The 27647-nt window shown below is 47.3% G+C and overlaps 1 protein-coding gene across 1 annotated transcript in view; it reads left to right on the top strand.

The window, feature by feature from the left end:
• Nucleotides 1-27647, top strand: part of RMDN2 (regulator of microtubule dynamics 2) — a 1282724-nt gene that overhangs the window by 370560 nt on the left and 884517 nt on the right. The window contains exon 3 of the mRNA XM_073627634.1: nt 6153-6255. Coding sequence (XP_073483735.1) covers nt 6153-6255 — 103 coding nt within the window. The remainder of the gene's footprint in view (nt 1-6152; nt 6256-27647) is intronic.

Below are 27647 nucleotides of genomic sequence, written 5' to 3'. Positions count from 1 at the left end.
TCTCTTCTGGCGAGCCAGGCTGAGAGAAAAAAGAAGGTAGACTGGCTACAGTATGTGCTCATGTGGTACATAGATTAGTCCTGTCAATTTAGGAAGGTGCTCCTAACAACAACTCGTTATGTGTGTAAAAGACATCTGTCCACAGAATCTTTCTTTGTTTTTAGAACAATGTCCTGATTTAAATTAAATTCAGAACTTACCTTAGGCAAAAAGTACGGAACAGGACTTTATTATGATGCAAAATCAAATACGGCTCCTTATAGGAAAGGGCCGCCAATTCGGAGACCCTTCTATCCAAGTAATTACAAAAAGAAAAGCCAACTTCCATGTCAAAAGAACTAACGGAATTTCATTGATTGGTTCAAAAGGCTGCTCCTGTAGCACCGACAAACCCAAACTTAAATCCCAAGGGCAAAGAGGTGATTTAACGGGAGACAATAAGTGAGTCACTCCCTGAAGAAAAGTCCGGACCGGGGAATGTGAAGCCAAAGGCTTCTGGAAGTACACTAAGGATGAAACCTGTCCTTTAATTGTTGTCAAGGCTAATCTTTTATCTAAGCCTGACTGAAGAAAAGAGAGAATTCTCTCTACCAAATATCTGCGAGGATGCCAACTTCTGGCCTCACACCACGCAATGGAAGCCTTCCAAACCCTGTGATAAACCTTCCTGGTGACCGCCTTCCTGGCATTCACCAATGTAGTTACCACTGGCCCTGAGATACCATGATCTCCTAGCACCCTGGCTTCAATAGCCACGCCGTCAAATTCAGTGAGCATAAATTCGGGTGGAATGTAGGCCCCTGTAGATCGAGCCGGAGTGGAAGCGTCCAAGGCTTGCCTACTGCTAATCTCACTACCTCCGGATACCAAGCCCTCCCGGTCCAGGCCGGAGCTACCAGATTGACTGATGTCATCTCTTCTCGGATCCTGCGCAAAAGATGTGGCAGAAGAGGAATCAGAGGAATGCATAAATCTAAGAGAACTGAGTCCAGGGAACTACCAGAGCATCTATCCCGATCGCAAGTGGATCTCTTGCTCTGGATACAAACTGCTGAATCTTGCATTTGAACCTAGATGCCAGCAGGTCTACATCCGGTGTACCCCACCGCTGGCAAATCTGCATAAACACCTGTGGGTGCAGAGACCATTTTCCTGGAAGTATCTGTTGGTGGCTGAGATAGTCCGCTTTCCAGTTCTCTACCCCCGGAATGTGGATGGCAGACAGCACTGGCACATGCCTTTCTGCCCATGATAACACATGACGGACCTCCATGTGGGCCAGACGACTCTTAGTGCCACCCTGATAGTTGACATAGGCCACAGCTGTGGCATTGTCGGTTTGCACCCTTACCGGGTGACCCTGTAACTTTGATATCCACTAATTCAGCGTGAGGCGTATTGCTCTCAGCTCTAGTACATTGATGGGCAATCCCTGTTCCTTCAGAGTCCATTTCCCCTGGACTGTGGAGATTTCCATGACTGGGCCTCAGCCGGAAAGACTGGCATCTGTGGTCACTACCTTCCACGACAGTGGAAGAAAAGACCTTCCCTGTACCAGATTCTGGTCTACTAACCACCAGACGAGACTTCCTCGAGCCTTGGGGGTTATGATCATGCAGGAATCCAAAGCCTGCATCCTCCTGCTCCATGCAGACAGAATGTTCTGCTGCAATGCCCTGGAATGTAACTGGGCATACGGAATGAGGAAACCATCTTTCCCAGAAGACTCATACAGAGTTGGACAGATGGGTGTCTCTTTTGGCTTGCCTGCCGAACCTGACCCTTTAGGGCCTCAACCCTTCTTGGAGGCAAGAACACTCCTGCCTGGACTGTGTCCATGATAAGGCCTAAGTATTCCAGACTTTGAACTGGTTTTAGGGCCGATTTCTCAGAATTTATGATCCATCCGAGATGTTCTAGGTATTGGACCGTAAAGGTCATGTTTCTTATCAAAACTTGCAGTGATTGATCCCTGAGTAGGAGATCATCTAAGTAGCCTGCAATCAAGATCCCTCGAGATTTTAGAAGACCCAGTACGTTGTTCCTCTATGACAAGCGCAAAAGCCTTTGATGAGGTTGAAAAATTGGCATGTGCAGGTATGCATGCCTGATTTCTATGGATGCCAGAAAATCTCCTTCTTGGAGAGAGGTCACGACAGAGTGGACTGATTCCATTCGAAAGGGCCCCACTGAGAGATAATGGTTTAGTGCTCATAGATCCAGAATTGGTCTTATGTCGCCATTTGGCTTTGGAACGGTGAACAGATTTGAATAAAACCCTAATCCCCTTTTGGGAAATGGGACCTCCATGATCACCCCATGCTGCCTTAAATGGTCTAGTGCTTGGAGTAATAAGCCCTTTCTTGAAAGTTCCGTGGGAATGCTGAACCTCACAAATCTTTAAGGAGGTTAACAGTGTAATTCCAGCCTGTACCCCTGAGACACTGTGGAGATGACCCACCTGCCCTTAATTAGCGTTTCCCACAATCCCGCAAACTGCAGTAACCTTCCCCCCACCCGCAGGAGTGGGGGCGGCTCTTCACAAGGAGAGTTTTGCCAGCATTAGCAGAATTTTGGACCCGCTGCCTCTTTTGGCCCTGGCCCTGCTGTTTACCTTTGGCAACAGATCCCTGGTGCCGTTGAAACTGCCTAGGGCTTGAAAAACCTGAGGAATTAGCGCGTGGCACCTTGAAAGAGGGCTATGTAGCTACCTTTTTCACAGGAAGGAGGGAACTCTTTCCTCCAGATATCTTTTGGATGTACTTATCAAGATCATCCCCAAATAAACGTTCTCCATGAAAAGGAAAACCAGCTAGCACCCTGTTACAAGGCAGCTCTGCTGACCAGCTTTTTAGCCATAAAATTCTGCCAGAGTGTGGATCGCGGTTAAATTTCAGCACCATTAGCGGTAATCCCGAGCCACTCGGGATTGCATTGCAGGATCCTGGTGCAGTATACTTACCTTGTCCCCAGGATCCTGTGGTGTCCCCCCGTTGTGTTCATGGGCTCTGTCCTCCACCCGAAGCCTCTCTGTGCCGGGCTCCATTTCCTGCGAGCTTTGCAACGCATGGGAGCGGAACCCGGCGGCAAATTAAAAAAAGTGAAAAATCAGAATACATACAGTACACTGTAATCTTACAGATTACATTACTGTATGAAATTATTTCACATCCCTTTTGTCCCCAGTGCTTTGTCCAATCCCCTGCATGCAGTTTTATATTATATATACTGTTCTTTCTGCCTGGAAACTTGAGATTGTCCATAGCAACCAAAAAGTGTCCCTTTACGTCAAAAGTGGTTTTAGACCAGCTAGAAAACAGCGAAAGTAAATTAGAACATTTGCAGAACTGAGCGATAGTGAATCATGGGGAAATTAATTTTATTATTATATTTTATAATTATTTATATTTATTTATTACATTATAATTTATGATTTTGTGTTTCAAACTTCATCATACCAGGGATATCTACTAGACTCTTGGTGGACAGATTTAAGTGTGTTATTACTAAGAATTACAGGCCTACAATATAAAACGCCAAATTTCTATGCAAAATAATTGTACTGCTTTGAGACGCAAAAATCTGACATAACCATACTGCCAGGGAGGTTAAGGGCACCTATAGCAAAGCAAAGAGCCTGAGGCAGATTTGCTCCATCCTGAACAGAATCCTCCGGTTCATTGGGCCGTCTAGCCTGATCTTTCAAGGCTTGACAGACCCCAATTGCTGCTACTGTGGGTTAAATAGCGGACCCTGCCAGGGCGAAGGATGCTTTTAACAAGGCTTCCAGCTTCTTATCTGCAGGATCCTTAAAGACCTGTGTATTATCCACTGGACAAGTTAAGGTCTTGCTCAGGGAGGAAACCTGCTGCATCCCCAACCAGTATGCTCCATTTCTTCATAGGATCTAACAGAAAAAATCTCATTTGAGACACAAATATACGGTCTGGGTGCTCGCAGTCAGAATATACCACCTGCTTCAAGAGTGGGTGAAAAGGAAATACCTGTGTACCCTGCTATGGTTTCAAAGAACCCAGGGAGGAACAAGGTGTTTCATGGACCTCTACTGGAGGTAACTAAAAAGCTGTATGGACCATCTGTACAAAGAATGGATGAGAAGCTATTGTGATTGAGAGGCTGATATAATCTAAGCCTCTTCAGGCTCTGAATCATTTGAGGGAGATTCCTCTCTCTGGATATCAATTGCCTGACCGGTCATTACCTCTTCTACCTCGTCAACCCAGTCTTGCTCCAATATAGGAGGAAAAGGGGAAGGGGACCTGTCACGCTTCCTGCCACTTTGTGTGACAGAAGCGATCATTCTTGCCCTCTAAACCAGCCAAAGCTGATGCCAGGTCCTCTTTAGTAATAAACTCTGAGGTAGAAGTATTGGTAGCAGGCACATTGCCGGATAGACGCAGCGGCTCAGATTGCCTCCAGTCTTTCTGGTGAGGCTATTGCAGCAGAGTTAAGTTTAGCCTCTACAGGGGCTACTGATTGAACACATGTGCCCTTTGCCGCAGCTCTCCCCCCAGGTCGCTTCCTAGAAGACATGGCTTGCTGAAGCAGTGGTAACTGGCTTTGTGACACAAGTTTCTCAGTACCACAATTCCCCCTTGGAAGAATCTCATACATGAACTGTTCTTCCAGCTACTGCAGCATAATTTAGGCTGTGTCTGTCATCACCGATAGGACTTGTGTGTCATCTAGGACAGACTGCTCTGTTTCCCCTCTGCCGGCCAGCAACTAATGCTGTGTACACACGAGCAGACTTTTTGACAGCAAAGGTCCGACGGAACGAATCCGCCGGACAATTTGATCGTGTGTGGGCTTCATCAGACCTTTGCTGTCGAAAAATGAGATGGACTTTAGATTTAGAACATGTTTCAAATCTTTTTGAAAAAGTCACGTGTCTAGTGATGAAACCGGTCGGGAGGAGCCAGTGACGAGCAGTGCTCAGATAAGGGTCTGGTATGGATTTTGGGGGGACCCCCATGCCGTTTTTTCGGCATAGGGGGTTCCCCTTAAAATCCATACCAGACCTAAAGGACCTTGTCGCCTCTTTCTCGCGCTCACTGCAATAGGAAAATGTGTTTTTCCTATTGCAGCGAGCGCGAGATGTACAGTACCCTGTTGCCGAGAACCTCCAAACATTCTTGCGGGCAGGTGCTGTAGCTGCCCTTGCGTCGTATTTGGTCCGTCGGACCAGCAAACAGATGAACGAATTTCCTGATAGGAACTGGTTTCTGCGGAGTTCCCGTGGGAAGATTTGAAACATGTTTCAAATCTAAAGTCCGTCTGATTTTCGACCGAAAAGGTCCGTCGGAAGTCCAATGAAGCCCACACACAGTCGGATTATCCGATGGATTTGTTCTGGTGGACAAGTTTGGTCAAAAAGTCCGCCCGTGTGTACAGGGCATTAGAGAACAGCAAGGTGTCAAGTTTTCCCAACAGAGTACATAAGAAACAAAAAAGCTCCTATATTATTAGTGGAGCCTAATGCAGGGACCTGCAAGCCCTAATCCAGGGACCATGGTACTGTAATATAAACAGGCCTAGATGTTGGGAGGGGAGTAATCCACAGGAGCATGGTCTGAGAACCAAAATCCAGAGTCTGAGGTCCATTATTATGTCACGTGAAAGGAGTCTTATATGGGGCCCCAGTATCAATGGCACAAATGTAGTGACAGGCATCATAATCATGTCAAAGCAAGGGTCTTACAAACTATAAATAGCTACTTGTGGTATGAATGATTTGCTAAAACTGTATTTTTAGCTTTACCTAACACACGCCTATTCAGATTTAGGGAAAATTTATATTATGTAATTTTTTTATTTGCCTAATCCTTAAAATGTATGTTACCCCCAACTTTGCATATTTCTGTGTTACCATGTAATTGTATTATTAGTATCCTGTTATATTTGCATTGCTTCCTTTTGTGTAAAATGCCAGGTGATCCCGACAGTCTTCCTGCTTTTCTATTTCAAACTGTGAACTGTCTTGTGATCACTTAAAAAAAAAAAGGTATATAGTGCACATACACACATTTTTTGCTTCGCACTTCTATTTTAAACTGAATGGGTTGGTTTGGAAATACAATAGTAAGAAGCTTGTTATTCTTACATTTTTTTTATTTTTATTTTTTTATCAGTTTGGAAACAAAGTTGAGTTCCTGTGGAGGTTAGCACGCGCATACAGTGACATGTTTTATCTTACTAATGATGCAGAAGAAAAGAAAAACTATGTAACTAATGGTAAGATTTCCTTTTGTTATAAAAAAAATATATAGCAAAACTGCATTCCAGTGAAATATAAGGACCATGGTTTTTACAGGGCAAACTCTGTCACATATCCATATATGTCTTTAAATACCTGATATCGAGCATACAACTGATGTTGACATCATCTGTTCATATACAGTGGGTAAAATAAGTATTGAACACATTACCATATTACTAGGTAAATATATTTCTAAAGGTGCTATTGACATGAAATGTTCACTACATGTGGGTAACAACCCATGCAATCCATACATACAAAGAAACCAAAACAAATAAGTTCAAAAATTAAGTTATGTGTAATAAAATGGAATGGCACATGGGAAGAAGTATTAAACACATTGTAATGGAACATCCCTGCACTCCGCTTGAGTGCTTCCGTCAGTATACCACTTCCTCCCAGACTGGATACAGATATCAGATATTCCAACCGCTCCCAAGCACAAAACAAGACGAGACTTGCTCTAATTTATTAGAACCAAAATTACAAGTCTTTATATACCATTAAAGAGGAGGTTCCCCCCTCCTGCTCATATTACTCTAACAATACAACTGTAACCTAATTAACATGAGCTAGTTTACTAAATCATTTACCCAGACTACGTGACTCAGAGACATGACCTTTGGGAAGACTTGTGGTCACCGAACTTCACACAGTAGTATAAACACAATAGCAGGAGCTAATTACAATTAACAATACAAACAGTGATCCCCCCCTCCTCAGCTTAGTAGGCAACAAACTATAGTAGGAGTAGACTGTCTGGCTCCTAGCCAGTTCTAGAGGCCAATGTGATCAGCTCTCTCAACTAACATGTGGAGTTCAGAATCAAACAAAGTCTTTACATATATCCTGGGAGATATTGTGAATAAATATTACTGTCCCCTTTTAAGTAGTCCAAAATATATTTTCTCACTCACCCTGTGCCAGGATAGCACAGGGTGACTTAGACATAAGAGGTGTATGGGGAGCTGAAACAAGGGTATCCCACACTTTCCAAGGGATTCTGGGTTCCACGGGCCCTCCCGTCACATCTCTCCCCTTCTGGCATAAGACTAACACAGGAGGAGACCCCAGACGGGTTGACCCTGAAGTTAGTCCATAGTTCCAGTCCTCTAATGCCTGTGCCCACACAGTACCCCAAACGAATTGTTCCAAACAGCACATTACTCACCCAGCCAACCTCTGCCTCTCTCAGAGAACATACCTGCTGCTGGGGGAAGTGCGGACTGTCCTTCCCCCTGGAGTCCCTTTAGCCGCATGAGAGAAGACAGGGTGGCTGGGCTCAGTCCGTCATGCTGTTGGGCATCTGGGCCGACTGCCCAGCATCCCTGGGGTATACAGGTGGAGACTGAAGTCCCATCCACTTTTACAGGAAATCCGTTCTCTGTTAGTTGAGAGCAGAGGCCAGCAGTGCTCTGCCCTGTTGCCAGCCCTTCTGCTGGAAACTCCACACCATCTGCTCCGGCTAACTGTTGGGGAGGGAGGCCGACTGTCCCAGCTCCCTGGAACTCTGTAGTTGTTGCCGGTGCTGGGCAGGTTGGTACTCCACATCCTCTGCTCCGGCTAACCGTTGGGGCAGAGGGCTGGCTTCCTCCACTCCCAAACTGTGTAGCTGCCATTGGGGAGGTGAGGCGGCTGCTTCCTTTTCCATTCCCTCATCTGGCTGCTGGGACAACATGTGTCTGAAACTGTCTCCCAGGTGCACGGATCTTTGCTGGGGAGGAAAGACCGCTTCCTCCACCCTGGCCAACTGTTGGGGAGGGATGAAGAACACCTCCTCTCCCTTCTCCCCAGTATCTGCTGCTGGGGAGTGATTGCCACCTTTTCACCTTGAGCCTCCTAAACTGCCACAGGTGTGGGGCAGAAGTCTTGGACCCTCTGTCCGGTGACCAGCACTTCAGCTGGGGAAGTTCCCTGTAACTCCACAGATACTGCTGTTGGTGCTGGGCAGAGCACAGTGAAGTTTGGCCCTAATACCAGCTCTTCTGCTGGAGGCTCATCACGTTGTTCTTCCTCAGCAGAAAAGTCTATCAAATCCCCTGTCTCTGCAACTGGTGTGTGGGGATAGAGGTTCACCATCTCGTGTCCGTGGAACCTGGAAGATGCTATCGGTGCTGAGCAGAGCACAGTGAAGTTTGGCCCTAATACCAGCTCTTCTGCTGGGGGCTCATCAGGTTGCTCTTCCTCAGCAGAAAAGTCTATCAAATCCCCTGTTTTTGCAACTGGTGTCTGGGAATAGAGGTTCACCATCTCCTGTCTGTGGAACCCAGAAGATGCTATCGCTGCTGGGCAGAGGTTAGTAGAGCTCGGCCCTCTTGTCAGCACTTCAGCTTTGGGGATGGCAATCTCCAGATTTTCCACTGCCGCTTCTTCAGCCAGGATTTCAGAGTTGTCAACTGGTATTTCCTGATAGTCCCAGGCAAAGGGAGCCCAGCCCTGGCGCTGAGCAGAGTCTAGCAGCCGTCTGTAGGCAATCTCCAGCTCCCATTCCTGAATGGCCAGAAACTCTATATCTTCCAGTGCCCAGTGCACTTCCGAGACGTTCAGTAGCCCTTCTCTGAAATCCATGATTTCGCCCAACCGCCACTCCAAATCACTCCCAAAGTTAGGGTCCCCTGTCAGCTTCACATACGACAGTCCCAGGCCACCGTAGCTTAAGCCTTCCATTGGGCTGTCATCCGCTATCCAAGGGTATACTTGGGATACATGCCACTGGAGGACTCTGTAGCTTTCATCCAGCTTCATCTCTGCCCAGACCAGCCTGCTTAATTCAGCTTTCTGCTCCTTGTGCGTTTTTTCTCCCAAAAACAGCACCCGCAATCCATACTACGAGCAGTACTTTTCCTGGATGGAGGGGAGAACTTTTCCCTGGTGGCGCTGCTCATGGGCTAATGCTTCCTTCCAGAGTTCGCAGCGAATAGAATCAAACCATCCCAGCAGAACCTGCTCTGATACTGGTCCTCTGTGCTGTATCTGCATCTCTCGCAACCTCCTTATGAATTCCTCTTCTATGGTGGCTGGTATCTGTACCTCTCCTCTCCTCTCCTGCTATCCGGACCTTGGATCCAGGTGGAAGTTTGAATGTCCCAGACTGCAGGAAGCGCCCCGCTGCTTGCCACCAATGTAACGGAACGTCCCTACACTCTGCTTGAGTGCTTCCGTCAGTATACCACTTTCTCCCAGACTGAATACAGATATCAGATATTCCAACTGCTCCCAAGCACAAAACAAGATGAGACTTGCTTAGCTGCTAACATGGACTCATTTATTAGAATCAAAATTACAAGTCTTTATATACCGTTAAAGAGGATGTTCTCCCCTCCCGCTCATATTACTCTAACAATACAACTGTAACCTAACATGAGCTAGTTTACTAAATCATTTACCCAGACTAGGAGACTCAGAGAGATGACCTTTGGGCAGACTTGTGGTCACCGAGGTTCACACAGTAGTATAAACACAATAGCAGGAGCTAATTACAATTAACGCTACAAACAGTGATCCCCCCCCCTCCTCAGCCTAGTAGGCAACAAACTATAGTAGGAGTAGACTGTCTGGTCCTAGCCAGTTCTAAAGGCCAATGTGATCAGCTCTCTCAACTAACATGTGGAGTTCAGAATCAAAGTCTTTACATATATCCTGGGAGACATTGTGGATAAATATTACTGTCCCCTTTTAAGTAGTTTTAGATATATTTTAAATATATTTTTTCACTCACCCTGTGCCAGGATAGCACAGGGTGACTTAGACATAAGAGGTGTATGGGGAGCTGAAACAAGTGTATCCCACACTTTCCAAGGGATTCTGGGTTCCACGGGCCCTCCCGTCACACACATGAAGAAAGAGAGGTGCAAAAAGGCATGGACAGCCAAGACACCATCTGAAATCTATCAGTAACTGGAAAGCAATCAAGCCCCTTGTCTGTGTAAATTAATATCAGCTGGTTCAATCTCTGATAGCCTATAAAAAGGTGTCTCATTACTAGGGATGAGCCGAACACCCCCCGATTCGGTTCGCACCAGAACCTGCGAACGGACCGAAAATTTGCACGAACGTTAGAACCCCATTGATGTCTATGGGACTCGAACGTTCAAAATCAAAAGTGCTCATTTTAAAGGCTAATTTGCATGGTATTGTCCTAAAAAGGGTTTGGGGACCCGGGTCCTGCCCCTGGGGACATGTATCAATGCAAAAAAAAGTTTTAAAAATGGCCGTTTTTTCGGGAGCAGTGATTTTAATGATGCTTAAAGTAAAAAAAAAAATAGTGAATTATTCCTTTAAATATCGTACCTGGGGGGTGTCTATAGTATGCCTGTAAAGTGGCACGTGTTTCCCGTGCTTAGAACAGTCCCTGTACAAAATGACATTTTTAAAGGAATAAAAGTCATTTAAAACTGCTTGCGGCTTTAATGTAATGTCGGGTCCTGGCAATATGGATGAAAATCAGTGAGACAAACAGCATGGGTACCTCCCAGTCCATTACCAGACCCTTTGGGTCTTGTATGGATATTAAGGGGAACCCCGCACCCAAATTATAAAAAGGAAAGGTGTGGGGCCACCAGGCCCTATATACTCTGAACAGCAGTATACAGGCGGTGCAAACAAGACAGGGACTGTAGGTTTGTTGTTAAGTATAATCTGTTTGTAATTTTGAACTGGTACATTTTTAACGTGTTTAGCTCCAACCAAAAAATCTATTTTAAGCTTTTTGGAAAACATAGGGAAGGGTTATCACCCCTGTGTTATTTGTTTTGCTGTCTTTGCTCCTCTTCAGAAGATTTCACCTCACTTTCTGTCCCAATGACAAATGTTTTTAGAAAATTTGGGGTTTTTAGTGAAACAAGGATTAGTGATAATGCATCAGTGGAAAGGAGAAACGTTTTTCCCATATTAACTCTTACAGGAGAGAATTTCCCTTCCTAGGGGTAGATTTCATCTCACTTGCTGTTGTCTCCTTCCGTTTGGAGGTAGGAGTCGTTTGTAAGTTGGATGTTTTAAATTAGGGGCCTGCCCTATATACTCTGCAGAAATTGTGGCCTTAGGTGTTGGTGTTGACACAACACTGTAAGCCCTTACGGGGCCCTGCTGTGAAATATTAGATCAAGAATTGTAATTACATGCCCCTGTTGAACAGGGGCAGAAAAATTGAGCCTTTGGTGCTGGTACCACAACACTGTAAGTCCTCACAGTTACTCTTGGTGGGCGCTGGAACGGGCCCTGCTGTGAAATATTAGATCAAGAATTGTAATTACATGCACCTGTTGAACAGGGGCAGAAAAATTGGGCCTTTGGTGGTGGTGCTTGTGCCACAACACTGCAAACCCTCACAGATACTCTAGTTGGAGCGTAGGATCGAGTCCTGCTGCAAAGTATTGCATCAAAAATTGTAATTACACGCTCCTGTTAAACAGGGGCTGAAAAATTGGGCCTTAGCCACTGCATGATCATTGAGGAGGAAGAGGATAATCAATCAGCATAACAGGATAGTCACTCAGCATCAGCATAGGCAGTCTTGAAGGGATCTGATATTTCAAAAAATAATATTCGGTTACATCAGCATCAGGTGCTTGGTAGCTGGGGGTGATCCAAGACTGATTCATTTTTATGATGGACAGACGCACCCTGTGATCGGTTACAAAGCCTCCAGCAGCACTAAATGTGCGTTCCGAAAGAACGCTGGATGCAGGACAGGCCAGTAGCTCAATTGCATACTTTGAAAGCTCAGGCCATTGATCCATCCTCAAGATCCAGTAACCCAGAGGATTTTCGGTGGGAAAGGTGTCCAAGTCAGATCTTGCCGCTAGGTATTCCTGCACCATGTAAAACAGACGCTGGTGATGGTTGCTGGAACCGATCAGACCTTGGGGCTGCGGACTAAAAAATTGTCTGAACGCATCGGTCAGACAGCCACCTTGCCCACCACTCCTTCTTTGATTGACTGAAGCCTCAGCAACATGTTGTCCAGGAACAGGAGTTTGTGACCTCCTAGTCTCTGGGAACGTGTTGCACAGACCTTTCTGCAAGGCCTCCCGAAGATGTTTCATCCTCTGCTCCCTCTGCAACGGTAAGATAAGGTCCACAACCTTACCCTTGTAACATGGATAAAGGAGGGTTGTCAGCCAGTATTGATCCCTCTCCTTGATACCACGAATACGAGGATCCTTCCGCAGGCTTTGCAGGATCAGGGAGGCCATGCAGCGTAGGTTTGCTGAGGCATTCGGTCCGGAGTCCTCTGGGTCACTAAGGACGACATGATCCGCAGCCACCTTCTCCCAGCCACGGGTTTCTTGGAACTGTAAATGATCCCTTAAAGACTGCTGCTGATGCTGAGTGCCAGGCTCCACCTCCATGCTGACACAATCCTCCTCCTCTTCCTCCTCCTCTTCCTGTGTGATCGGTGGGCACGCAGGAACACTGTCTGGATAAAGGGGGCTTTGAGAGCTAAGGAAGTCCTCCTCTTCCTGCCTCTGTTCTGCCTCAAGTGCCCTGTCCATTATTCCACGCAGTGTGTGCTCCAACAGGTGGACAAGGGGGACAGTGTAACTGATGCATGCACTGTCACTGATAGAGAATATTCCTGCGCTACCATATACGGGGAAAAGAGAGGGGGAATGAAAAACTAGGAAAAGCCTACACCAGGTGGGGTACAACCTGCCCCTATATATTAGATCGGCGGGCAGTGGTGTGTCACTGCTCACCATCCTCATGACCTCCTAAAATGGTGACAGGACAGTGCATACATCCCTGATCATGGCCCACTGGCATGGGGAAAAAAAACAAGCTCCCTTGACCCTGTCCTGGTGCCATAGTCACACAGGTACTCATTGATGGCCCTCTACTGTGTGTGCAGCCGCTGCAGCATAGCCAACATTGAGTTCCACCTGGTGGGCATGTCACAGATTAGGCGGTTCTTGGGCAGGTTAAATTCCTTTTGGAGGTCTGCCAGCCAAACACTGGCATTATATGACCGGCGGAAATGCACACAGACTTTCCTGGCCTGCCTCAGGACATCCTGCAAGCCCGGGTACCTGCCCAAGAACCGCTGCACCACCAAGATAAGGATGTGAGCCAAACAGGGCACATGGGTCAGTTGTCCCTGTTGGAGGGCGGAGAGGAGGTTGGTGCCATTGCCGCAAACCACCATTCCTGCCTTAAGTTGGCATGGCGTCAACCACCTCTGAACCTGCCCCTGCAGAGCTGACAGAATCTTTGCCTTAGTGTGGCTCCTGTCCCCAAAGCACACCAGCTCAAGCACTGCATGGCACCTTTTGGCCTGCGTACTTGTGTAGCCCCTTGAATGCCTACGGAGTAACGCTGGTTCCAAGGACAAAGCACAGGAAGAAGCCATGGAGGAAGAAGAAGAGGAGGGGGTGGAGGAGAGAGGTGTGTCAGAATCACCAGTAGTGGCATTTTGGAGGCGTGGTGGTGGAACAACCTCCAACACTACTGCATCTTGTCCTGCATCCTTCCCAGCTGCCAGCAGAGTCACCCAATGCACCGTGAAACTTAGGTAACATCCCTGTCCATGCCTGCTGGACCATGAGTCAGCGGTAATATGCACCTTACCGCTGACCACCCTGTCCAGCGAGGCCAAGACATTGCCTTCCACATGCTGGTAGAGAGCCAGAATCGCCTTCTGTCAGAAAAAGTGGCATTTGGGAACCTGCCACTGAGGAATCGCACATTCCACAAACTCACGGAAGGGAGCAGACTGTCAGGAAAGTACTTACCGAGGCCGAGATGCAGAGGGCGGTTCACCCCTACAACTAAGCGCAGTCCACCCCCTGGAGGTGGCACAGGGGGTGAATGGCACAAAGAGGCACAGGCTACCCAGTGGACCGTAGAAAACTTGCGTGAAGGTCCTTGAAAGGAGGAGCCACTGTGCATGAACTGGTAACAGGAGTTCCTAGCTGGAAGTGAACAAACAGAAAGTCTAGACTGAGGGCTGAGGCTGAGGGTCAAACACCAGAATCAGCAATACAACTGCAGGCTGAGGGATGGTGTCAGGAAGACACAAGGCAAGTCCAGGTTACAGGCAGGAGGTCAAGGCAAGGAGACAGGAGACAAATCCGGGTCACAGGCAGAGGGTCAAACACAGGAGATAGTTGGAGATCCGTTTAAACAAGCCGAGGTCAGGCTCAGGAGAAGAGTAGAGTAGTCGGGTAGCAATCCCGGTCACAATGGGTAAACAGGCACAGGAGACAAGATCAAGTTTTCAAACAGGAAGCTGAATTGGAATTGGAAGCAATTTGTCTGAGTACCAGGGCCCTTTATATAGGCCAGCTGAAATGGTCACGTTGGGCGTGCGCCAGTGCGCATGCGCCGGAGCGCCGGAGAGCAAATGCGCATGCGCCAGAGCACAGTTCCGCCACGCATGCGTGCAGGGACACGGCCAAAGCGTCTGGAGGAATTTTTCCCCTGACACAGAGTTTACCAACTGAAAAGGAAGCAGTTGAAGTGCTAGCAATTTTGCCAAGCTAGCATTCAACCGCTGGGCATGTGGATGGCTGGGAGCGAACTTCTTTTGGCGGTGCAGCAGCTGGGGCAGGGAAATTTGCCTGGTACAATCTGACGTTGGTGTACCGATAGCAGATTGCCCGCAAGTACTTGGCTGTGACACACCTAATTCTACATCTTCATTCCTCTCAGTGCAGGTCTCAGAAAGGACTGAAGGTATAGTGGGGTTGGAGATCCCAGCTGATGAGGAGATGTCCTCTTTGTTCTTTGGTTTGGGTCTTTTAAGTACGCTTGCCAACTAACTGCAAGGCAGGTCAACATATGTCTGGTCAAGCATGTGGTGCCCAAGCGGGAGATGTTTTGACCATGTGAGATACGCTTGAGACATATGTTGCAAATAGCAGTGGTGCGATCTGATGCACTCGTCTCAAAAAAGCCCACACCAAAGAACTTTTGGAATAACGTGCAGAGACAGCAGCGCCCTGCACATGCGGAGCTCTGCGGTGTGATGCAGTCAATGTGCTGCCCTTAGGCTCGCCCCTGGAGGGCATCCTGCCTCGTTGGTGATGTGCCTCCTCCTCCTCTCTCCTATCAGGCATCCATGTGGAATCAGTGATCTCATCGTCCCCTCCCTCCTCATCACTGGAGCAAACCTGGCAGTATGCTGCAGCTGGGGGAACATGACTGCCAGTTTGCTGTCCTTCTTGGGCACCCCCTCTGACTGGGCTCACGTTACTGCCTTCCTCTAGCTGAGTACCGTCATCGGAGCCTTCAAAATGCTGGGCATCCTCCTGGAGCATGTACCCAACACTGTGGTCAAACAGTTCGGGGGACTCCTCAGGAGGACATGGTGGGGCTAGGGAAGGAGTGACTGATGCCATTGAGCCGAGGGAAGAGGCCACGTTGGCAGCTGCTTTGCCAGACAACATACTCTGAGCCTGGGTGAGAGAGGATGAGGAGGATGAGGACGGCTTGGTCATCCACTCGACCAAGTCTTCCACATGTTGCGGCTCAACGCGGCCAGCTGCCAATAAAAAGGCCAAGCGTGTCCCATGGCCACGTGCTGATGAGTATGTACCGTGTCTATGACCAGCACTGTTGCCTCTAGACATAAAGCCTGCTTGCCCTCTTTTGTTGGCTTGTGACTGTCTGCCTCTCCTTGTTGGCCTTCCAGACATACTATTGGCCTGCAGTGAGATGTAGCTGCACAAAACTGGGATGTATATATATATACAGATTATACTGCAGCTAGCTGAATCAACTGCCTGCCTGTAGTATTATTAGTATGAGAACAACTGCACTTGTCTTCAGGTAGCTATACTGTAAGTGCAACTGTGCAGGGTACAAAGTACAGTAACTGGAAATACGTCAAGAGCCTACACAAGCACCTGGCTTTAGGTAGCTATACTGTAGGTGCAACTATGCAGGGTACACTGTACAGTAACTGGAAATATGTCAAAAGCCTACACAAGCACCTGGCTTCAGGTAGCTATACTGTAGGTGCAACTGTGCAGGGTATACAGTACAGTAACTGGAAATACGTCAAGAGCCTACACAAGCACCTGGCTTCAGGTAGCTATACTGTAGGTGCAACTGTGCAGGGTACATAGAACAGTAACTGGAAATATGTCAAGAGCCCACACTAGCACCTGGCTTCAGGTAGCTATACTGTAGGTGCAACTGTGCAGGGTACATAGTACAGTAACTGGAAATACGTCAAGAGCCTGCCTTTGCTATAAATAGGATCACAAGAAGCACACAAGCACCTGGCTTCAGGTTGCTATACTGTAGGTGCAACTGTGCAGGGTACAAAGTACAGTAACTGGAAATACATCAAGAGCCTACACAAGCACCTGGCTTTAGGTAGCTATACTGTAGGTGCAACTATGCAGGGTACACTGTACAGTAACTGGAAATATGTCAAGAGCCTACACAAGCACCTGGCTTCAGGTAGCTATACTGTAGGTGCAACTGTGCAGGGTACAAAGTACAGTAACTGGAAATATGTCAAGAGCCTACACAAGCACCTGGCTTCAGGTAGCTATACTGTAGGTGCAACTCTGCAGGGTACACAGTACAGTAACTGGAAATACGTCAAGAGCCTACACAAGCACCTGGCTTCAGTTAGCTATACTGTAGGTGCAACTGTGCAGGGTACACAGAACAGTAACTGGAAATACGTCAAGAGCCTACACAAGCAGCTGGCTTCAGGTAGCTATACTGTAGGTGCAACTGTGCAGGGTACACAGTACAGTAACTGGAAATACATCAAGAGCCTACACAAGCACCTGGCTTCAGGTAGCTATACTGTAGGTGCAACTGTGCAGAGTACACAGTACAGTAACTGGAAATACGTCAAGAGCCCACACAAGCACTTGGCTTCAGGTAGCTATACTATAGGTGCAACTGTGCAGGGTACACAGTACAGTAGCTGTAAATTCGTCAAGAGCCTGCCTTTGCTATTAATAGGATCACAAGATGCACACAAGCACCTGGCTTAAGGTCGCTATACTGTAGGTGCAACTGTGCAGGGTACACAGTACAGTAACTGGAAATACGTCAAGAGCCCACACAAGCACCTGTCTTCAGGTAGCTATACTGTAGGTGCAACTGTGCAGGGTACACAGTACACTAACTGGAAATACTTCAAGAGCCTACACAAGCACCTGGCTTCAGGCAGCTATACTGTAGGTGCAACTGTGCAGGGTACACAGTACAGTAACTGGAAATATGTCAAAAGCCTACACAAGCACCTGGCTTCAGGTAGCTATACTGCAGGTGCAACTGTGCAGGGTACACAGTACAGTAACTGGAAATACGTCAAGAGCCCAAACAAGCACCTGGCTTCAGGTAGCTATACTGTAGGTGCAACTGTGCAGGGTACACAGTACAGTAACTGGAAATACGTCAAGAGCCTACACAAGCACCTGGCTTCAGGTAGCTATACTGTAGGTGCAACTGTGCAGGGTACACAGTGCATTAACTGGAAATACGTCAAGAGCCCACACTAGCACCTGGCTTCAGGTAGCTATACTGTAGGTGCAACTGTGCAGGGTACACAGTACAGTAACTGGAAATACGTCAAGAGCCTACACAGGCACCTGGCTTCAGGTAGCTATACTGTAGGTGCAACTGTGCAGGGTACACAGTGCATTAACTGAAAATACGTCAAGAGCCGAAACTAGCACCTGGCTTAAGGTAGCTATACTGTAGGTGCAACTGTGCAGGGTACACAGTAAAGTAACTGGAAATACGTCAAGAGCCTACACAAGCACCTGGCTTCAGGTAGCTATACTGTAGGTGCAACTGTGCAGGGTACACAGTGCATAAACTGGAAATACGTCAAGAGCCCACACTAGCACCTGGCTTCAGGTAGCTATACTGTAGGTGCAACTGTGCAGGGTACACAGTGCATTAACTGGAAATACGTCAAGAGCCCACACTAGCACCTGGCTTAAGGTAGCTATACTGTAGGTGCAACTGTGCAGGGTACACAGTACAGTAACTGGAAATACGTCAAGAGCCTACACAAGCACCTGGCTTCAGGTAGTTATACTGTAGGTGCAACTGTGCAGGGTACACAGTACAGTAACTGGAAATACGTCAAGAGCCTACACAAGCACCTTGCTTCAGGTAGCTATACTGTAGGTGCAACTGTGCAGGGTACACAGTGCATTAGCTGGAAATACATCAAGAGCCCACACTAGCACCTGGCTTCAGGTAGCTATACTGTAGGTGCAACTGTGCAGGGTACACAGTACAGTAACTGGAAATACGTCAAGAGCCCACACAAGCACCTGGCTTCAGGTAGCTATACTGTAGGTGCTACTGTGCAGGGTACACAGTACAGTAACTGGAAATACGTCAAGAGCCTACACAGGCACCTGGCTTCAGGTAGCTATACTGTAGGTGCAACTGTACAGGGTACACAGTGCATTAACTGGAAATACGTCAAGAGCCCACACTAGCACCTGGCTTAAGGTAGCTATACTGTAGGAGCAACTGTGATGGGTACACAGTACAGTAACTGGAAATACATCAAGAGCCTACACAAGCACCTGGCTTCAGGTAGCTATACTGTAGGTGCAGCTGTGCAGAGTACACAGTACAGTAACTGGAAATACGTCAAGAGCCCACACAAGCACTTGGCTTCAGGTAGCTATACTATAGGTGCAACTGTGCAGGGTACAAAGTACAGTAACTGTAAATTCGTCAAGAGCCTGCCTTTGCTATTAATAGGATCACAAGATGCACACAAGCACCTGGCTTCAGGTAGCTATACTGTAGGTGCAACTGTGCAGGGTACACAGTACAGTAACTGGAAATACGTCAAGAGCCCATACAAGCACCTGGCTTCAGGTAGCTATACTGCAGGTGCAACTGTGCAGGGTACACAGTACAGTAACTGGAAATACGTCAAGAGCCCACACAAGCACCTGGCTTCAGGTAGCTATACTGTAGGTGCAACTGTGCAGGGTACACAGTACAGTAACTGGAAATACGTCAAGAGCCTACACAAGCACCTGGCTTCAGGTAGCTATACTGTAGGTGCAACTGTGCAGGGTACACAGTGCATTAACTGGAAATACGTCAAGAGCCCACACTAGCACCTGGCTTCAGGTAGCTATACTGTAGGTGCAACTGTGCAGGGTACACAGTACAGTAACTGGAAATACGTCAAGAGCCCACACAAGCACCTGGCTTCAGGTAGCTATACTGTAGGTGCAACTGTGCAGGGTACACAGTACAGTAACTGGAAATACGTCAAGAGCCTACACAGGCACCTGGCTTCAGGTAGCTATACTGTAGGCGCAACTGTGCAGGGTACACAGTGCATTAACTGAAAATATGTCAAGAGCCCACACTAGCACCTGGCTTAAGGTAGCTATACTGTAGGTGCAACTGTGCAGGGTACACAGTACAGTAACTGGAAATACGTCAAGAGCCTACACAAGCACCTGGCTTCAGGTAGCTATACTGTAGGTGCAACTGTGCAGAGTACACAGTACAGTAACTGGAAATACGTCAAGAGCCCACACAAGCACTTGGCTTCAGGTAGATATACTATAGGTGCAACTGTGCAGGGTACACAGAACAGTAACTGGAAATATGTCAAGAGCCCACACTAGCACCTGGCTTAAGGTAGCTATACTGTAGGAGCAACTGTGATGGGTACACAGTACAGTAACTGGAAATACATCAAGAGCCTACACAAGCACCTGGCTTCAGGTAGCTATACTGTAGGTGCAGCTGTGCAGAGTACACAGTACAGTAACTGGAAATACGTCAAGAGCCCACACAAGCACTTGGCTTCAGGTAGCTATACTATAGGTGCAACTGTGCAGGGTACAAAGTACAGTAACTGTAAATTCGTCAAGAGCCTGCCTTTGCTATTAATAGGATCACAAGATGCACACAAGCACCTGGCTTCAGGTAGCTATACTGTAGGTGCAACTGTGCAGGGTACACAGTACAGTAACTGGAAATACGTCAAGAGCCCATACAAGCACCTATCTTCAGGTAGCTATACTGTAGGTGCAACTGTGCAGGGTACACAGTACACTAACTGGAAATACTTCAAGAGCCTACACAAGCACCTGGCTTCAGGTAGCTATACTGTAGGTGCAACTGTGCAGGGTACACAGTACAGTAACTGGAAATATGTCAAAAGCCTACACAAGCACCTGGCTTCAGGTAGCTATACTGCAGGTGCAACTGTGCAGGGTACACAGTACAGTAACTGGAAATACGTCAAGAGCCCACACAAGCACCTGGCTTCAGGTAGCTATACTGTAGGTGCAACTGTGCAGGGTACACAGTACAGTAACTGGAAATACGTCAAGAGCCTACACAAGCACCTGGCTTCAGGTAGCTATACTGTAGGTGCAACTGTGCAGGGTACACAGTGCATTAACTGGAAATACGTCAAGAGCCCACACTAGCACCTGACTTCAGGTAGCTATACTGTAGGTGCAACTGTGCAGGGTACACAGTACAGTAACTGGAAATACGTCAAGAGCCCACACAAGCACCTGGCTTCAGGTAGCTATACTATAGGTGCAACTGTGCAGGGTACACAGTACAGTAACTGGAAATACGTCAAGAGCCTACACAGGCACCTGGCTTCAGGTAGCTATACTGTAGGCGCAACTGTGCAGGGTACACAGTGCATTAACTGAAAATATGTCAAGAGCCCACACTAGCACCTGGCTTAAGGTAGCTATACTGTAGGTGCAACTGTGCAGGGTACACAGTACAGTAACTGGAAATACGTCAAGAGCCTACACAAGCACCTGGCTTCAGGTAGCTATGCTGTAGGTGCAACTGTGCAGAGTACACAGTACAGTAACTGGAAATACGTCAAGAGCCCACACAAGCACTTGGCTTCAGGTAGATATACTATAGGTGCAACTGTGCAGGGTACACAGAACAGTAACTGGAAATATGTCAAGAGCCCACACTAGCACCTGGCTTAAGGTAGCTATACTGTAGGTACAACTGTGCAGGGTACACAGTACAGTAATTGGAAATACATCAAGAGCCCACACAAGCACCTGGCTTAAGGTAGCTATACTGTAGGTGCAACTGTGCAGGGTACACAGTACAGTAACTGGAAATACGTCAAGAGCCTACACAAGCACCTGGCTTCAGGTAGCTATACTGTAGGTGCAACTGTGCAGGGTACACAATACATTAACTGGAAATACGTCAAGAACCCACACAAGCACTTTTCTTCAGGTAGCTATACTATAGGTGCAACTGTGCAGGGAACACAGAACAGTAACTGGAAATACGTCAAGAGCCCACACTAGCACCTGGCTTAAGGTAGCTATACTGTAGGTGCAACTGTGCAGGGTACACAGTACAGTAACTGGAAATACATCAAGAGCCTACACAAGCACGTGGCTTCAGGTAGCTATACTGTAGGTGCAACTGTGCAGAGTACACAGTACAGTAACTGGAAATTCGTCAAGAGCTTGCCTTTGCTATTAATAGGATCACAAGAGGCACACAAGCACCTGGCTTCAGGTAGCTATACTGTAGGTGCAACTGTGCAGGGTACACAGTACAGTAACTGGAAATACATCAAGAGCCTACACAAGCACCTGGCTTCAGGTAGCTATACTGTTGGTGCAACTGTGCAGGGTACACAGTACAGTAACTGGAAATACGTCAAGAGCCCACACAAGCACCTGTCTTCAGGTAGCTATACTGTAGGTGCAACTGTGCAGGGTACACATTACACTAACTGGAAATACTTCAAGAGCCTACACAAGCACCTGGCTTCAGGTAGCTATACTGTAGGTACAACTGTGCAGGGTACACAGTACAGTAACTGGAAATATGTCAAAAGCCTACACAAGCACCTGGCTTTAGGTAGATATACTCTAGGTGCAACTGTGCAGGGTACACAGTACATTAACTGGAAATACATCAAGAGCCCAAACAAGCACCTGGCTTCAGGTAGCTATACTGTAGGTGCAACTGTGCAGGCTACACAGTACATTAACTGGAAATACGTCAAGAGCCCACACTAGCACCTGGCTTCAGGTAGCTATACTGTGAGTGCAACTGTGCAGGGTACACAGTACAGTAACTGGAAATAGGTCAAGAGCCCACACAAGCACTTGGCTTCAGGTAGCTATACTATAGGTGCAACTGTGCAGGGTACACAGAACAGTAACTGGAAATATGTCAAGAGCCCACACCAGCACCTGGCTTAAGGTAGCTATACTATAGGTACAACTGTGCAGGGTACACAGTACAGTAACTGGAAATACATCAAGAGCCCACACAAGCACCTGGCTTCAGGTAGCTATACTGTACATGCAACTGTGCAGGGTACACAGTGCAGTAACTGGAAATACGTCAAGAGCCTACACAAGCACCTGGCTTCAGGTAGCTATACTGTAGGTGCAACTGTGCAGGGTACACAGTACATTAACTGGAAATACGTCAAGAGCCCACACTAGCACCTGGCTTCAGGTAGCTATACTGTAGGTGCAACTGTGCAGGGTACACAGTACAGTAACTGGAAATACATCAAGAGCCCACACAAGCACCTGGCTTCAGGTAGCTAAACTGTAGGTGCAACTGTGCAGGGTACACAGTGCATTAACTGGAAATACGTCAAGAGCCCACACTAGCACCTGGCTTCAGGTAGCTATACTGTAGGTGCAACTGTGCAGGGTACACAGTAGAGTAACAGGAAATACGTCAAGAGCCTACACAAGCACCTGGCTTCAGGTAGCTATACTGTAGGTGCAACTGTGCAGGGTACACAGTACAGTAACTGGAAATACGTCAAGAACCCACACAAGCACTTTTCTTCAGGTAGCTATAATATAGGTGCAACTGTGCAGGGTACACAGAACAGTAACTGGAAATACGTCAAGAGCCCACACTAGCACCTGGCTTAAGGTAGCTATACTGTAGGTGCAACTGTGCAGGGTACACAGTACAGTAACTGGAAATACGTCAAGAGCCTACACAAGCACGTGGCTTCAGGTAGCTATATTGTAGGTGCAACTGTACAGAGTACACAGTACAGTAACTGGAAATTCGTCAAGAGCTTGCCTTTGCTATTAATAGGATCACAAGAGGCACACAAGCACCTGGCTTCAGGTAGCTATACTGTAGGTGCAACTGTGCAGGGTACACAGTACAGTAACTGGAAATACATCAAGAGCCTACACAAGCACCTGGCTTCAGGTAGCTATACTGTTGGTGCAACTGTGCAGGGTACACAGTACAGTAACTGGAAATACGTCAAGAGCCCACACAAGCACCTGTCTTCAGGTAGCTATACTGTAGGTGCAACTGTGCAGGGTACACATTACACTAACTGGAAATACTTCAAGAGCGTACACAAGCACCTGGCTTCAGGTAGCTATACTGTAGGTACAACTGTGCAGGGTACACAGTACAGCAACTGGAAATATGTCAAAAGCCTACACAAGCACCTGGCTTTAGGTAGCTATACTGTAGGTGCAACTGTGCAGGGTACACAGTACAGTAACTGGAAATACATCAAGAGCCCACACAAGCACCTGGCTTCAGGTAGCTATACTATAGATGCAACTGTGCAGGGTACACAGTACAGTAACTGGAAATACATCAAGAGCCTACACAAGCACCTGGCTTCAGGTAGCTATACTGTAGGTGCAACTGTGCAGGGTACACAGTGCATTAACTGGAAATACGTCAAGAGCCCACACTAGCACCTGGCTTCAGGTAGCTATACTGTAGGTGCAACTGTGCAGGGTACACAGTACATTAACTGGAAATACGTCAAGAGCCTACACAAGCACCTGGCTTCAGGTAGCTATACTGTAGGTGCAACTGTACAGGGTACACAGTGCATTAACTGGAAATACGTCAAAAGCCCACACTAGCACCTGGCTTAAGGTAGCTATACTGCAGGTGCAACTGTGATGGGTACACAGTACAGTAACTGGAAATACATCAAGAGCCTACACAAGCACCTGGCTTCAGGTAGCTATAATGTAGGTGCAACTGTTCAGGGTACACAGTACAGTAACTGGAAATACGTCAAGAGCCTGCCTTTGCTATTAATAGGATCACAAGATGCACACAAGCACCTGGCTTCAGGTAGCTATACTGTAGGTGCAACTGTGCAGGGTACACAGTACAGTAACTGGAAATACATCAAGAGCCTACACAAGCACCTGGCTTCAGGTAGCTATACTGTAGATGCAACTGTGCAGGGTACACAGTACAGTAACTGGAAATACGTCAAGAGCCAACACAAGCACCTGTCTTCAGGTAGCTATACTGTAGGTGCAACTGTGCAGGGTACACATTACACTAACTGGAAATACTTCAAGAGCCTACTCAAGCACCTGGCTTCAGGTAGCTATACTGTAGGTGCAACTGTGCAGGGTACACAGTACAGTAACTGGAAATATGTCAAAAGCCTACACAAGCACCTGGCTTCAGGTAGCTATACTGTAGGTGCAACTGTGCAGGGTACACAGTACAGTAACTGGAAATACGTCAAGAGCCCACACAAGCACCTGGCTTCAGGTAGCTATATTGTAGGTGCAACTGTGCAGGCTACACAGTACATTAACTGGAAATACGTCAAGAGCCCACACTAGCACCTGGCTTCAGGTAGCTATACTGTAGGTGCAACTGTGCAGGGTACACAGTACAGTAACTGGAAATAGGTCAAGAGCCCACACAAGCACTTGGCTTCAGGTAGCTATACTATAGGTGCAACTGTGCAGGGTACACAGAACAGTAACTGGAAATACGTCAAGAGCCCACACCAGCACCTGGCTTAAGGTAGCTATACTATAGGTACAACTGTGCAGGGTACACAGTACAGTAACTGGAAATACATCAAGAGCCCACACAAGCACCTGGCTTCAGGTAGCTATACTGTACGTGCAACTGTGCAGGGTACACAGTGCAGTAACTGGAAATACGTCAAGAGCCTACACAAGCACCTGGCTTCAGGTAGCTATACTGTAGGTGCAACTGTGCAGGGTACACAGTACATTAACTGGAAATACGTCAAGAGCCCACACTAGCACCTGGCTTCAGGTAGCTATACTGTAGGTGCAACTGTGATGGGTACACAGTACAGTAACTGGAAATACATCAAGAGCCTACACAAGCACCTGGCTTCAGGTAGCTATACTGTAGGTGCAACTGTGCGGGGTACACAGTACAGTAACTGGAAATACGTCAAGAGCCTGCCTTTGCTATTAATAGGATCACAAGATGCACACAAGCACCTGGCTTCAGGTAGCTATACTGTAGGTTCAACTGTGCAGGGTACACAGTACAGTAACTGGAAATACATCAAGAGCCTACACAAGCACCTGGCTTCAGGTAGCTATACTGTAGGTGCAACTGTGCAGGGTACACAGTACAGTAACTGGAAATATGTCAAAAGCCTACACAAGCACCTGGCTTCAGGTAGCTATACTGTAGGTGCAACTGTGCAGGGTACACAGTACAGTAACTGGAAATACGTCAAGAGCCCACACTAGCACTTGGCTTCAGGTAGCTATACTGTAGGTGCAACTGTGCAGGGTACACAGTGCTTTAACTGGAAATACGTCAAGAGCCCACACTAGCACCTGGCTTAAGGTAGCTATACTGTAGGTGCAACTGTGCAGGGTACACAGTACAGTAACTGGAAATACATCAAGAGCCCACACAAGCACCTGGCTTCAGGTAGCTTTACTGTAGGTGCACCTGTGCAGGGTACACAGTACAGTAACTGGAAATACATCAAGAGCCTACACAGGCACCTGGCTTCAGGTAGCTATACTGTAGGTGCAACTTTACAGGTACACAGTGCATTAACTGGAAATACGTCAAGAGCCCACACTAGCACCTGGCTTAAGGTAGCTATACTGTAGGTGCAACTGTGATGGGTACACAGTACAGTAACTGGAAATACATCAAGAGCCTACACAAGCACCTGACATCAGGTAGCTATACTGTAGGTGCAACTGTGCAAGGTACACAGTACAGTAACTGGAAATACGTCAAGAGCCTGCCTTTGCTATTAATAGGATCACAAGATGCACACAAGCACCTGGCTTCAGGTAGCTATACTGTAGGTTCAACTCTGCAGGGTACACAGTACAGTAACTGGAAATACATCAAGAGCCTACACAAGCACCTGGCTTCAGGTAGCTATACTGTAGGTGCAACTGTGCAGGGTACACAGTACAGTAACTGGAAATACGTCAAGAGCCCACACTAGCACCTGGCTTCAGGTAGCTATACTGTAGGTGCAACTGTGCAGGGTACACAGTACAGTAACTGGAAATACGTCAAGCGCCTACACAAGCACCTGGCTTCAGGTAGCTATACTGTAGGTGCAACTGTGCAGGGTACACAGTACAGTAACTGGAAATATGTCAAGAGCCCACACAAGCACTTGGCTTCAGGTAGCTATACTATAGGTGCAACTGTGCAGGGTACACAGTACAGTAACTGGAAATACATCAAGAGCCTACACAAGCACCTGGCTTCAGGTAGCTATACTGTTGGTGCAACTGTGCAGGGTACACAGTACAGTAACTGGAAATACGTCAAGAGCCCACACAAGCACCTGTCTTCAGGTAGCTATACTGTAGGTGCAACTGTGCAGGGTACACATTACACTAACTGGAAATACTTCAAGAGCCTACACAAGCACCTGGCTTCAGGTAGCTATACTGTAGGTACAACTGTGCAGGGTACACAGTACAGCAACTGGAAATATGTCAAAAGCCTACACAAGCACCTGGCTTTAGGTAGCTATACTGTAGGTGCAACTGTGCAGGGTACACAGTACAGTAACTGGAAATACATCAAGAGCCCACACAAGCACCTGGCTTCAGGTAGCTATACTATAGATGCAACTGTGCAGGGTACACAGTACAGTAACTGGAAATACATCAAGAGCCTACACAAGCACCTGGCTTCAGGTAGCTATACTGTAGGTGCAACTGTGCAGGGTACACAGTGCATTAACTGGAAATACGTCAAGAGCCCACACTAGCACCTGGCTTCAGGTAGCTATACTGTAGGTGCAACTGTGCAGGGTACACAGTACATTAACTGGAAATACGTAAAGAGCCTACACAAGCACCTGGCTTCAGGTAGCTATACTGTAGGTGCAACTGTACAGGGTACACAGTGCATTAACTGGAAATACGTCAAAAGCCCACACTAGCACCTGGCTTAAGGTAGCTATACTGCAGGTGCAACTGTGATGGGTACACAGTACAGTAACTGGAAATACATCAAGAGCCTACACAAGCACCTGGCTTCAGGTAGCTATACTGTAGGTGCAACTGTGCAGGGTACACAGTACAGTAACTGGAAATACGTCAAGAGCCTGCCTTTGCTATTAATAGGATCACAAGATGCACACAAGCAC

Source organism: Aquarana catesbeiana, linkage group LG04 (assembly GCF_042186555.1).
Source record: "Aquarana catesbeiana isolate 2022-GZ linkage group LG04, ASM4218655v1, whole genome shotgun sequence".
In the NCBI taxonomy this organism is placed as follows: domain Eukaryota; kingdom Metazoa; phylum Chordata; class Amphibia; order Anura; family Ranidae; genus Aquarana; species Aquarana catesbeiana.
This window is presented reverse-complemented; position numbering and strand designations above follow the sequence as displayed.